Source organism: Hylaeus volcanicus, chromosome 3 (assembly GCF_026283585.1).
Source record: "Hylaeus volcanicus isolate JK05 chromosome 3, UHH_iyHylVolc1.0_haploid, whole genome shotgun sequence".
NCBI lineage: Eukaryota > Metazoa > Arthropoda > Insecta > Hymenoptera > Colletidae > Hylaeus > Hylaeus volcanicus.
The window spans coordinates 23,057,423-23,069,724 of NC_071978.1; the positions used below are offsets into that span (position 1 = coordinate 23,057,423).

At 41.2% G+C, this 12,302-nt stretch overlaps 1 protein-coding gene across 5 annotated transcripts in view; it reads right to left on the bottom strand.

Moving 5' to 3' along the window:
* LOC128873761 (synapse-associated protein 1) overlaps window positions 1–12,302 on the bottom strand; it is a 115,173-nt gene that overhangs the window by 76,830 nt on the left and 26,041 nt on the right. For all 5 annotated transcript variants that reach the window (XM_054117585.1, XM_054117586.1, XM_054117587.1 and 2 more), the window contains one exon: window positions 7,431–7,552. In XM_054117585.1, the coding sequence (XP_053973560.1) occupies window positions 7,431–7,552 (122 nt within the window). The remainder of the gene's footprint in view (window positions 1–7,430; window positions 7,553–12,302) is intronic.

The window sequence follows — 12,302 nt, forward strand, 5'->3', positions numbered from 1 at the left end:
TGGTTTTTCTCCTTTGCCCTAGGTGTTGTCATTATTCCCGTGCACGCGTCGCCTTAGATCGCGGAGCGACAGCTAACGAGCTCACGCGATCTCTTGATTTTTTCCGCCAGGCAATCGCGACAGCCCCGAAGGTGAGGGGCACACGTCCGCATCCACGCAACTTCGCTGTTTCCGGGTATAATGCATGATACGTGACAAGACGTGTTTGCTCGATTGTAAATGGTATTCAGCGATACCTGTCATTCAGATTACATGGATTTATCGGCTTCCGTGCGATCGAACGCCGCTAATAATTCGCGGAATTTAATACTCCTGCGCCTCGGACGTCGTGCTATTTGGTTGGGGGAAGAATGTCTTCCATCACGGGATCCATCAGGGTGAAAAGTATTGGTTACGTTAATAAACCGATGCTTGACAAATTTTGCAGGGTCGTTGTCCATGTTTTGCAAGGAAACGCTTGGTATTGTTTATATTTTCCATGTTCGAACGCGTGTAGTATCCGTCTTTCTTGTCTGGCTTGGCACTGTACCTATTCTCTTTGTGATAACTATTCCCCTTGTCTGGCTGAATACGTGAATTATTCCATTTGGTAGACCATTTACGGTTACTACTCCGTTTACCATCAGACATTCATGAATTCAGAAAATATTCCACGCGTTTGACCGAGCCCGATCTCATTCTACTACCTAGACCTGGAAGTAGAATGGGACCACGCCTGGTCAGACCATATTCCCCTGATGAGAGGGAGAGTTATTAATTAATTGAAAATGGCTTTTGGTTGAGAAATGGTGGAACAAATTTTGTATTATCGATTGCGAAGTCTACAATGAGCTGAATTCTCGTAGGGAAGAGTTACTCGCGGAAACAGCGATAGAGTTATTGATCGCGATGTCTATATTTGAATGCTCAAATTATATTTCCATTTTTGTCTGTTCGAAGGAACGATCCCGTGATCTATTGCCAGCTAGAAAGCATCGTGAAAGTGAACTTTTATAACTCTGCGCTTAAACCCGAATCAAAGACACTTAAAAGATTACGATAATATGCGTTGCTTATTCTTTATCCTTGCAATTTTTAATTGCCATTTGTCAGCCAGTTAGATACGTTGCGCATCCGTGTCTTTTCATCGAGGCTCGTCTCGATAAGTCGAAGGTTAACCTGTCGAAGGCCTTCTTTTTCCTCGTGAAAAATGTTACCTGCCCTGGGTTGGAAAGCTCCGTTCCAGTTTCAAGGTTTGCACGTTTGCAACGGTGAAAAAGTCTGTTCCAGTAATTAAGCTGTCTAAGCCGTCAACGAGTGTCTGCCCCTGGACTAATACTCGATAATGCTGTCTGTGGCCAGACCAGCTCTGACAGAATTCAAAATTCGAAATGACACGGGATCTGAACGGTAAATGGTGTGTTATCTGACCAGAGGAAAAGTCGGTTGAATGTACAAGGTTGAATCGGTTTCATCGAACGTAGAAAGCTAAGGTCTCGATTATAAATTAAACGTGTTTCACTGATACGCGGGTCTTGTCGAAATTAATTAACTTGTCATGTTTTAACCTTGTATTAACTAGAATATTCGTTGGCCTGCAGATGTTTACGCGAATTCAAAGTGAAAATGAACATTCAAAATGTTTTATCTTTTAAACGGTGTAGTATATATTTAAAGGATGAGACAGTTGGAATTTGTAAAAATATGAATTTGCACAGGCAAAAAGATATATAATAGTCTAATAAATATGATATACTTATAGTATTTGTGCACATCTTCACATATTTTCCCCCAATTCCATTTACCACGAATGGTAAAATGCTTTCCTATCTTTCAAATTTGTAAATGCTAATAATTATAAGTCTAAGAACCACTCCAATCCAAAAATCAAAACAAATAAACGTACTAGCAAACATTATTACTTACTATTTACACACATAAGCTTCCTCTATCGACACTTCCCGACTTACCAAAGTTCGCGATCGATGGAGTAATCCTGTAATTACCAAACTACCTATCCCGCGATTTAACTGACTTCGTCTACCCGTATGAGCTCTGGGAGTCTGCTTTGGACACTTACAACAGTTCATCAACCCGCTCGATGCTCGAAGCGACCTGGAATATCACGAGCGTGACGACGTGTACAGCTCCCCCAAATCTAATATTCGCAAATGCTTCCCCCGAGTGTTTGGGGGTTGAATTTCGCCATCGATTCGCCGCGCGGCGTTCGATTCCACCTGAAAACCGCATTGTTCCCGAAATTCCAATGTCGCCCGTAAATTTTTTCTCGCGTGCCAAGCCCTCGGCGTCCCATAACTTCATTATGCGCGCGACGGATCATAGCCGGGGCTGCAGCGCGCCGTAATTCATTTGAACGTCGAATAGGAGTGGTTCCCTCAGAGTTTGCCCCCTGTATAGGCGATGGGAATCTAATTTCGATCGGCATGGCGTTACCCTTTCATTGACCCGGCAATCGACAATGAATCAGCAACAATACGTATGTGCCAGCGGTATGTGATTTGTCCCCTCGAGGCAGATCCCTTTGAAACCCAATGGACGGAATACATCAAGTATCTAAATAGGAAAACGTGAGATAGAGCGTTCGTTTTGGGGAAAAATTAGCGATTGGACGTCTTGATTGCCACAGGAATATCTGGTGAATATATTTCTACGAGAATAAAATTTTCTTTTGAGAAAATTGTAAGCTGTATAATCCAAAGTCTGTCGTAGTACTTATTTTTATAGAGTTATCGAAGTTCGTGTGTCCTAAATAGATTTATTTTCTTTAATATCTTACTTTCAAAATTATGTTATTTAACTCCATAGTGAAAATGAACGTGGTAAAAAATATCAATCACTTCTTCTATTGTCTTTTCTTAACACTCCTTTACAGAGTGTATGCATGGATATTATTTAATAGAAGGGCCACTGGAGATTAATATCACACAGTTTAATTAATTCAAGCATAAGCAGGGAACAAGATACCTAAATCCTTACAATAAACAATGAATGAACTTCCTCGTCTCTTAATGATGAGATAGTAGTACAGATTTACTTGTGTTTAATAATGAATAATGTGACTGAAGGGAGGAGTTTCTCCAAGACGAAACATGAAGACAAATTATAGGGATCCATAGTAGCACGAGAACGGTTAGACTCGCTGTTATGGAAATTGAAAACGACGTTCTCGTGAATTTATATTTTACCAACGTTTTGGTGACATTATGCAAAACCAATGTTTGAAACGTGATGGCTTCGGTAAGATAAGTTTAATTTTTCTTCAATTTTTTTCCCTTTACTATTTTCCGTTAAATTTGAGGTAAGTTCAACGCGTCATGAAACAAACGCGAGACTTTCAATCGAATGCTCCCGAGACACGTAACGGTTGTCGCGATTGTCGAGGTCTCCTAAGAGAAATTGCACGTCACGTGTACACAAGGTACACGTCTTTTGCGAAGACGGTGAACCACGAAACAGATTGCTCAACCCCGGGGAGAACACGTGACATGAAAAATCCTATGACTGCGAGAGCTAGGATTGCGGGGGATTTGTAACGATCAACAGCTATACCGCAAAATTCAATTCCGCGAGATTCATTAATATTTGTCCGTACCTGTTTCCTTCAAACTATAAGCTTCTACCAAGGAACCAGAGGATAAATATGGAAACTTAATCCTTGCAACTGAAGACAGTGATCGATAAACAAATACATCCAGAACAAGCGGCTAGAGAAGTAACTGCGTTTCGTCAAGACATCAGGAATCATAGTAAAAAGATTTTCGCGGAGAAGCTCGAGAGTACTATAAACATGGAGATTTCAAGTTGAGTGAAACGTCGAACTAAGTGGCATTCAGCTCGCGACGTTTCGTATATCGAGACTCAAATGTGCTATCTTCAAACTTTCTTCAAAAGTCCCAATACAAATCGTTGGGTGAAGAGGTGTCTAGGTCGAATCGAGGGGAGAATGGACGTCACGCGACCCAGAAACGAAATCAAAAGTGAGGACGCGATTGATAAATTTCGACGACCTACATTTTGAAGCCAGCCACTTAAAATCCATTTGGTCGATGCTCGTCGAACGGCGCGGGCGAAGGACACAATTTTTCCGCAAAGCAAAATATCAATTGCGACAGTTGCTCTTCGATACGGTAAGCCGGCGGCAATTGCTCGCGGATCGAGCACGAATTGAATAGATCGCTCGAAAGCTTTCGACGTTACGCGTTTCGATCGTCACGCGAGGATTTTCCGCCGATATTACCGATTGTTATCTTTGACGCTACGGAGAACCGTTTTTTATAGCGTTCCAATTATCCCGCGAACGAAGGCTCCCATACGAGTCGTAATCCCCCAATTGAGATTGAAAATTGCAATTTGCTGCGAAATTATTCAACCGGAATACGTAGTTTTAATACGCGAAAATGTACAAATTTGCTTCGAGCATCTCTCCTCGAACAAGCGCAAAGGAATAAAAGGGTGCTTAGCGAGTTTCGAAAACGTACATTTAATGACGAGTGACCGTGCAACGAATTTCCGCGAAAATAATAGTGCGCGGCAAATTCGCCTCGCGCCTGATATTGTTTCACAAACAATAATTTGTCCGTCACGGTGGAAAAACGTTCCTATGAAACCTGCAAAACGTTTCGAAATAGTCCATTGCGAAGTTATGTAGAGCAGATTGTTGTTTCGTTTTCCATCAAGATTACTCGCGGAATGAAACGATTGTAATCGATACAATTATTGCATTCAATTCAAATTTCTCTCTCCTCGCGGTAACGGTGTAGTTATATTATTCAAGCAGGGAGGAAAGCAGCGTGTGTGTACATTATATGTTAAATGCGGACATATTTTATGCACATTGTTCGCACGTTCCAATTCTGTAATACGAAATGGTACGTGGGCATTGAAAGTAGATTAGGAGCTTACTTCCCAAGGGGTCCGCTCAGAAAATTATATGTAGTAAGTAGACTCTAGAGATTCATTGTGTGCAATGTTAATTCATACGTCATGTATCCTCGCGAATTTGTATACGAAATGATTTAACCAAACAGAAATTCTGTTCGAATAGAAATATGTAGGAATTTCGAAAAGAAATTATTAAATTTAAAGAAGTATAAAAAAGCAAATATTGTTACGTTGTTGCGAATTTTGTGTACGAAATGATTTAACCAAGAAGAAATTCTTTCGAAACACAAATACGTGCAAATTTGAAAAAGAAATGATCGAATTTATAGTATAAGAATGCAAATATTCATAACCAAATAAAATAGTACTATTTATCTAATTCCTAAAATTTTATTAGCTCGACGTTATAGTCTCTAGTTTCTATTGTAGGTTTCCTATTTAAAGAACCGAAACTCAGGGGTCGAAACGCCGTGACAAAAACCTTTAGAACCTTAAGTTCCTCCGATAAGGTCATGGAACGCGACGCGGGGGGAAAAGCTTGAGATTCAAAGAATTCCAATGGAGTTCGCTTTGAATGAGACGCGGTACATTGACACGCGAGGTTCAAAAAGCGGAATAGCGACGAATGTAAGGTCGAGAATGCGTGTAACGTGGAAAAATCGTCGCGATATCAGGGGTAGGAGGGTGAAAGCGGTGCTTAGGAAAATGTACAGTGATTTCCTTCCTGCGGAGAATATCCAGCGTGTCTCCGTTTCGTCGAAAGCATTATTCGCGTCGAAATGATATTCCCGTTCGCGAGTGAAATTCACGAATATCCGGGCCTCTCTGGCGTACGTGTCTAAATATTGATAAACCAAAGTTGAACGGGGGATGGAAGTTGACACGGGAATTTTTAACGGAACGATTCCCGCTCCCAGTGACATCAGTCATTTAATTCGTTGCCTCAACAATCTCTGTTCCCGTCTAATAAATCCGATATTATTGTAATTATCGCGAATGCCGAAGTAATTAACCGATGAGATTCGATCCATCAAAGTCTTATTTACGGATGCGCGGATAGCTTTGCTCTTCATAATTTAGACTATCGTATTACAAACGGTGAACCTGAAATACGCGGGAGTGCACGTACGTCAGCGTGTGAACGCAAATTATGGATTCGAAATTAAAATTATTTCAGTGACACGCTGTCGGGAACGTATTTCCAACGGGTGTATCGCGCAGTGACAAGTGACCTACATAGGAGATAAACAAACATTAAAAAATATGAAAATGTCACGATCAAAGAAATTAAATTTGAATCTGTGTACGTTCAATCGTTTGTTCGAACGCTGTCTATTCGGACAAACTGATAAATGCTACGTTGTTATTATTACAGCAAATGCCAAGGTAATTAACCAGGAAGACTCGATCTGTCAATTTGGTCTCGTTTACAGGGCACGTACGTAACAACGTAAATGAATCGATCCAGCACGTAATCGTAGTAATCGTGGAACATTTAACATTGACCCTGCGATTCCGTCGCGTTTTATCAGTCTCGTTAGCGAAGGATTAACCGTCCGATAACCAGATCCCGATTCTTGAACGCAAACACATTGATTCGCCTGCTGCGCGTCAACGAGGAATAATCGACGTCAGAAGAGACGTTTCAACCGATTTCTTTAATACTCCCCACGCCCCTTGCACCCCTGTACACGGAAATTATTTTCTACTCGGTCGAACGGAGGTTTATTCACCGGACGCAAATAACGCGAGACGCCCGCGCCAATTATCGCGGCTCGTCGAAGGAGAATTAAAGTTTGCAGAATTAAATCTCAATATCGTCGGAAAGGAGATCCCTCTGCAAACGCTTTTTCACCGCGGTGTGCACGTAATTATCGGGAAATTCTATTTGTCGGCCGAGAAGCTACGAAGATAAACTTGTAGCTCGATTCGACGCCCGTGGTTGGGATTACGACGCATCCCGAAATTAAACAACGTTGGATATGTTTCTAAACGGCAACAGAGCCTGTGAAAGCCTGTGACGGGTTATTATAAAAGAGATTCGACATAGAAGCTTTTCTATTCGAAGGTAGGCAACGTTCAATTGATAAAAAAAGCATTTAGCTGCGAGCCCTGAATCGGTTCGATACTGCGGATCTGCGTATACGCTGCGTTATTGGTTCTGTTATTGTCGTTGTATCGCAAGTTTGCAAGGATATTCAAAATTTGAAAGAGATTGAAAAATTGAAATTGTTCTATGTTTGAATAAAAATGACAGACGATCGGTTATATTATCTATATTGAAGTCTTGCAAGCAGATTAAAAAAGGAATTTAATTTTATCGTAGTCCGAGAGCCTGACAAATATTTCTGGGAAAGAAAAACTTGAGAAACATTGTTGTACGCGATGCCTCCATGGTAATTCTCCCTAGCCTTGCAAAGGTGCGAGCTTCAGGTGCTCCGAATAAAGCACCGTTTCCAGTCGACGCGACGTCGAGACGGTCGCTTATCTCGGCGGATTATGAGATTAAAAAATAATGGAGGAACCAGTGAAAAGTGGATGTTACTCACATTCTCCTCGACGGTCTTCTTGATCTTGACACCAGCTTCTACGACGCTCTTGCCAGCCTTGTTCACAGCGCTGTACAAAAATCCGCCCAAGCTCTTAGCGCCTTCCAGCGCCTTCGTGGAAACTGCGGCAGAAAAGGAAGATAATGAGAATGAATGATACGTTATCCAGGGCAGCTGGAATTTAATGGGGAGTTCTTGAAAAAAAAGGGCGTAGAACGAAGGCGGGAAAAGTCGTTCTCCCCGTGGAACGGCGAGGAAGCGCGAGAGACACCTTGAAAAGCCGACGTTCTAACCCAGATACGTCAGTCGGATCCCTCGCCAGGGATCTTTTCCCGGGGATTTTGCCATTTATCAGCGATGGTCGACGAAAACTAAACACCCCGACGAGGAAAATTCGCCCGAGCCGTGTTACCGTCTTGCCAGGAAACGGCTGATCGTGTAATGTTATTCCCGTCGCTGGAGAGAGATAAAACACGGTAGCAGAAAATACGCGGAAGGTGGAATTTCTGATATCTCGGTTTCCCCAGTGCGCAAAGGAGAATTCTCACGGCTCGATGAAAAGGTGTAACGACGTTATCTCGCCGCGAATCTGGAGAGGTCTTAAAAACGCGACGGGACGTGGAAATATGTGACAAATATGATTTTTTTCTTTGGCGAAAGTCGTATTAAAGTTTGTATGGCTGGGTGATAAAGTGCATGGGTCGTACGGCGCAACGTGTGTGCGTAATATGACCGAGGAGCAGGTGAATCCACCTACGAAAGTAAATTGAGAGCGTGGGAGAACACTTTATCGAACGAAATTACGTAAGTATCAATCTCGCGATATTTTTCCACTTCGAGTGAGTTGTCTTGATACGAAGAAAATGAGATACGAAAACATGATATTTCTGATTGTACATTATCGCTAGCTAAATTTGATTAAATGTAGTTTCCTTGGAATCGAAGCCTTTGCATAAGAAAAATTTTTATTTCATACTTTATGGCGTGAAATATTTCAGTGCTAGCGAGAGAATATGCAACTGTTCGATTGAATAAATTTCGCAAGTAAATGGCTGCACATTGGGTTGTTGGCTATCCGTTATTCGAATAAAATGCAACACAGATCTCTGGTTGCGCCACCATAGACATATCAAAATATATTACATTCCGACACGGCCAGTAAAATTTTTGCTTTGTATATTCTGGTTTCACTCGAATGTGTAGAGTTAAACATTACGGCCAGTGACGACCTGATTCTGTCAAGAAACGGAGACAAATATCGAAAGCGAGTCCAGTTGGGAACGTAGAACATTCGTTCTTTTTTCCTGGTAGAAACGAGTACTTTCTGTTATGAATAAACATGAGGTAGACGTTATTCTGTGAACGCAGTGCTGTATATTACAACCACTTTCAACGAAGTTGTTGAATTTTTATTCATGGTACAATTTTGGTTGTGGATAAAAGTATGAAATTATTGTTTTCTTACTTTTATGTGTTCTTATATGGGGTTAAAATTATATTAATATTGAAAAGGGTTTGGATACGCTTTCTTCGACTTAATTAACCAACATTTCTATGGTGATAATAATAGCAATAATATCCTCAATTATTAATATTCTCAGCTGAAAATTGCACCTTTCCTGACAAAGCCATTGCGAGGCTTTCCCTCGTCGCGATTAGGGGCAGGATATCCCAGTTGCCACCTGACGGAATAACTGACGGTGCGCAGGATCATATTAGCCTAATCACCGCGTTGGAGGACGTCGAAACACCAACTGGATGGACAGTCAATTTTTAATAAATTGCAACTGCTTTAAACGTGGCAAAATGGACAATGTTTCTTCGTTGCTCTGTCAACGAGCGTCAAAGATTGGTGTTAAGAGAGCTTTTACTAGTAAAATACAGTTTAAACCATTGATGAAAAAGTTAGTCACGCTTCAACGTTAACACGCACAAACTATGGACGTGGTAGAGAAGAAGCTCAGTAACTCACTGCTCGACGTAAACCGAGGCCAATTTAATCAAACAAATTGAGCCACTTCGATTCGCGTGGCTTCATCTCTGTCTCTTCGACTCTTTCCCTCTCTGTTCGTCTTCACTTCCTATACGCTCTTCTTATTTTTTCCTTGAGAACAGTCCAAGTAATACAAATTACCCAATTTTCACTCGAACGTAACTAGTAAACGATTAATGTTCCCCATGTCTGTAAATTTCATTTCCTCTGAATTTTTTGTCCTTTAGAATATAATGTTTCTTTTTTTAATAAGCTGTCGAATGACCCATTGCAACTGGAATTTGGTTTCGAGATACATTCGACTCCGTCACCCGCCTATACACACATCCGCTTATTACCACGTACGCGTACAAGCCGAGAATAATAGGAAATATTACACTAGGCCATTGTAACTAGCTGGTTTATCGTCGATAAATCGATAAAACGCGCCAAGCGACGTTCTCGCTGCACATGCTCGACGGTTGTTTTCCTCCGTGGTCGGTCTGAAATTCGATTCGACCGCGATATCGATGTGGACGTTGCTCGACACGTTAACATTTCACCGGAAGCCTATTCATTGGTTTTTTAATCCCAGCGACTACCTGCCCGACCTTGCCAGTCGTGTTTTTGGTTGTCGACTTGCAACGCTCGAAAAAGAAAAACGAAAAATCGAATCGAAATAACAGTAGAGACTTTTATTCGTCCTCTGATTTAGATTAGATTCGCTTCGACGCTTCTACCTGTACTTCGATCCTCCTCAGATTTCCGTACCCACATCTCTGTGCTCGTATAAAAACAGAATTTTCACTTCAGCGCAATACTTCGGATAGCAAAGTAAACAGCTGTTGATCGATCAAAAGAAAACGAGAACGAATAAAAGCTCATCAGAATAATCGAGGTCAAGTTTCCAGTGACAGCACTCCAGTTGCACCTACTCCCTGCACACTTTCATTTCCTTTTTCACCCGAGGATTCGCTTTGTTTTTCCTCCCCGTCATGTTCGTTCCGTTGGCAAACGTATAACAAATAAATAATCGTGTAATCGAATGAACGTCGTTTAAAGAAATAAAACTCTGGCCAACTTTGCCCTCGCGGGCCACGATTCCGGACGCGTTCCGCGGTGTCCCAGGTCGAATAAGCTTCGACTCTGAGGTTCTTCGTAACGACACCGTCCCGAGGGACTCGATTCGCGGACAACGGAAAATACTTTCGAACCGAAACGGGTCACGCTTTTCTATCTTCCGCGAGACGGCCGAACTTTTTCGAAGCAATTCCGTCGCGTACACTAGTCAAGGTGAAACTGCGGCGAGACCGTCGATGCTTCTCCGCGAACGCGACGAGTTATTACTGACGTAACGATCTCGACTGCTTCGGATCACCAGTCACGAAGAGAGCACAGGAAAATGCACTGTATGCGAAGGATGGAGATACAGCTAGCATAAACGGTTCGCTATAACTCGTTGCGTTTGTCGCGATTAAATTTTCATAGAACGTTTTGTTCGAGATCTTCCTAATTCTTCTTTTTGAGCCTCGGGGATCTCGTTTTGGAGAATTTTAGGGAATCTCGAGAATTTTCTAAGTGGAATAGTTATGGCAATTAAGCAAGTTAGGTAACATTACCTCGTGAATTAAACGAGGAGTACGTATTATAATGTGGGTTATCGTAGGGTCGTCTATTTAAAGTGAAATAATTCACGTTAACTTGTCTCAGCCTTATCTGTCGAGATTGTGGACAATATATAGGGTATTTCGTTTAAGTTGGACTGGTTGAATGTCTCACGAGGCGATGAGGCTACCAAATAAATATTTTTATAACAGATATTTGGTGCAAAGGGATCAATTATATGGTGTAAATAATTTTATAAAATAAACATCTTTTTTTTAAAACATTTTCTTGATAACTTCATCCCCTTACAAGATACTTACCAATTCCTATTTAAGACAAGTCCAATACACGTGAAATTCATCACGTGCAAATAATTACTATCTCACGAAGAGTCTGCATCGAAAGAATAAATGCTCCGATTTCTCTAAAAACGGAAATTTGTTAAAAAATGTACGTAAATACCCGATGCGAAATATCGAGCTGAAATATCTGAAATAATTTGCACGTTCTGAAGTTCCAAAACTGCCCTAGTTTTTTTTCGCGCGCGGACTAGAATACTCCTTAAAAGCGTCGATTGGTCTCGTCGAGCGAAAACCATTTTAAGATCGTCGAGCAGAATTCCAAAAAAGAACACACAGATCGATGGCGAGCTTAAAGATTGAATTTGCGGCGAGAAACGTGAAATCGGATTACGCTTTTATCGCGCTGGTGATTCGATCATGTCAAAAATTCAATCGCGAACTTTTACCAGTAGAAAGGCATTGCTTGAAATAATTACGGTCTGGCGTCCAATAGCCTGACACGTTGACGTCTTTACGACGAAAATATCGGCGCGTTTAATTATTTTTTCACACGATCGTGCAATTTTTACACGCGTTCAATTTGTTAATCCAAAGTTGCTTGACGTATAATGCAACTTGGTTACAACGGGAATGTGGCGTGTTCACGCTTTAACGAGCAACAAGTCGTAATGATTTTAATTTACGTGCATTCTCACACGATTGCTTACTTTTATAATGAGCGCGGTAAATGCGCGGTTGTGCAGTACGAAGTTTGCGACGTTAGCAGGATCTTTGAAACAAACATTAGTTTTTAGTTTCGTGGTACACACTGTAATTACATTGTGTTTGTTATTAATTACTAGTGTTTATCTTTTCTTCTTAATATTTCTTTTAGTAACCCAAGTTCGACTTCGTTCTTGTGTTATCTCGAATGTAATAACTGTAAGAATTCATTTTGCAAAAATTTAGTGAAACGTACACTTAATGCACCGTTTCTCCTGTTTCATAAAAATT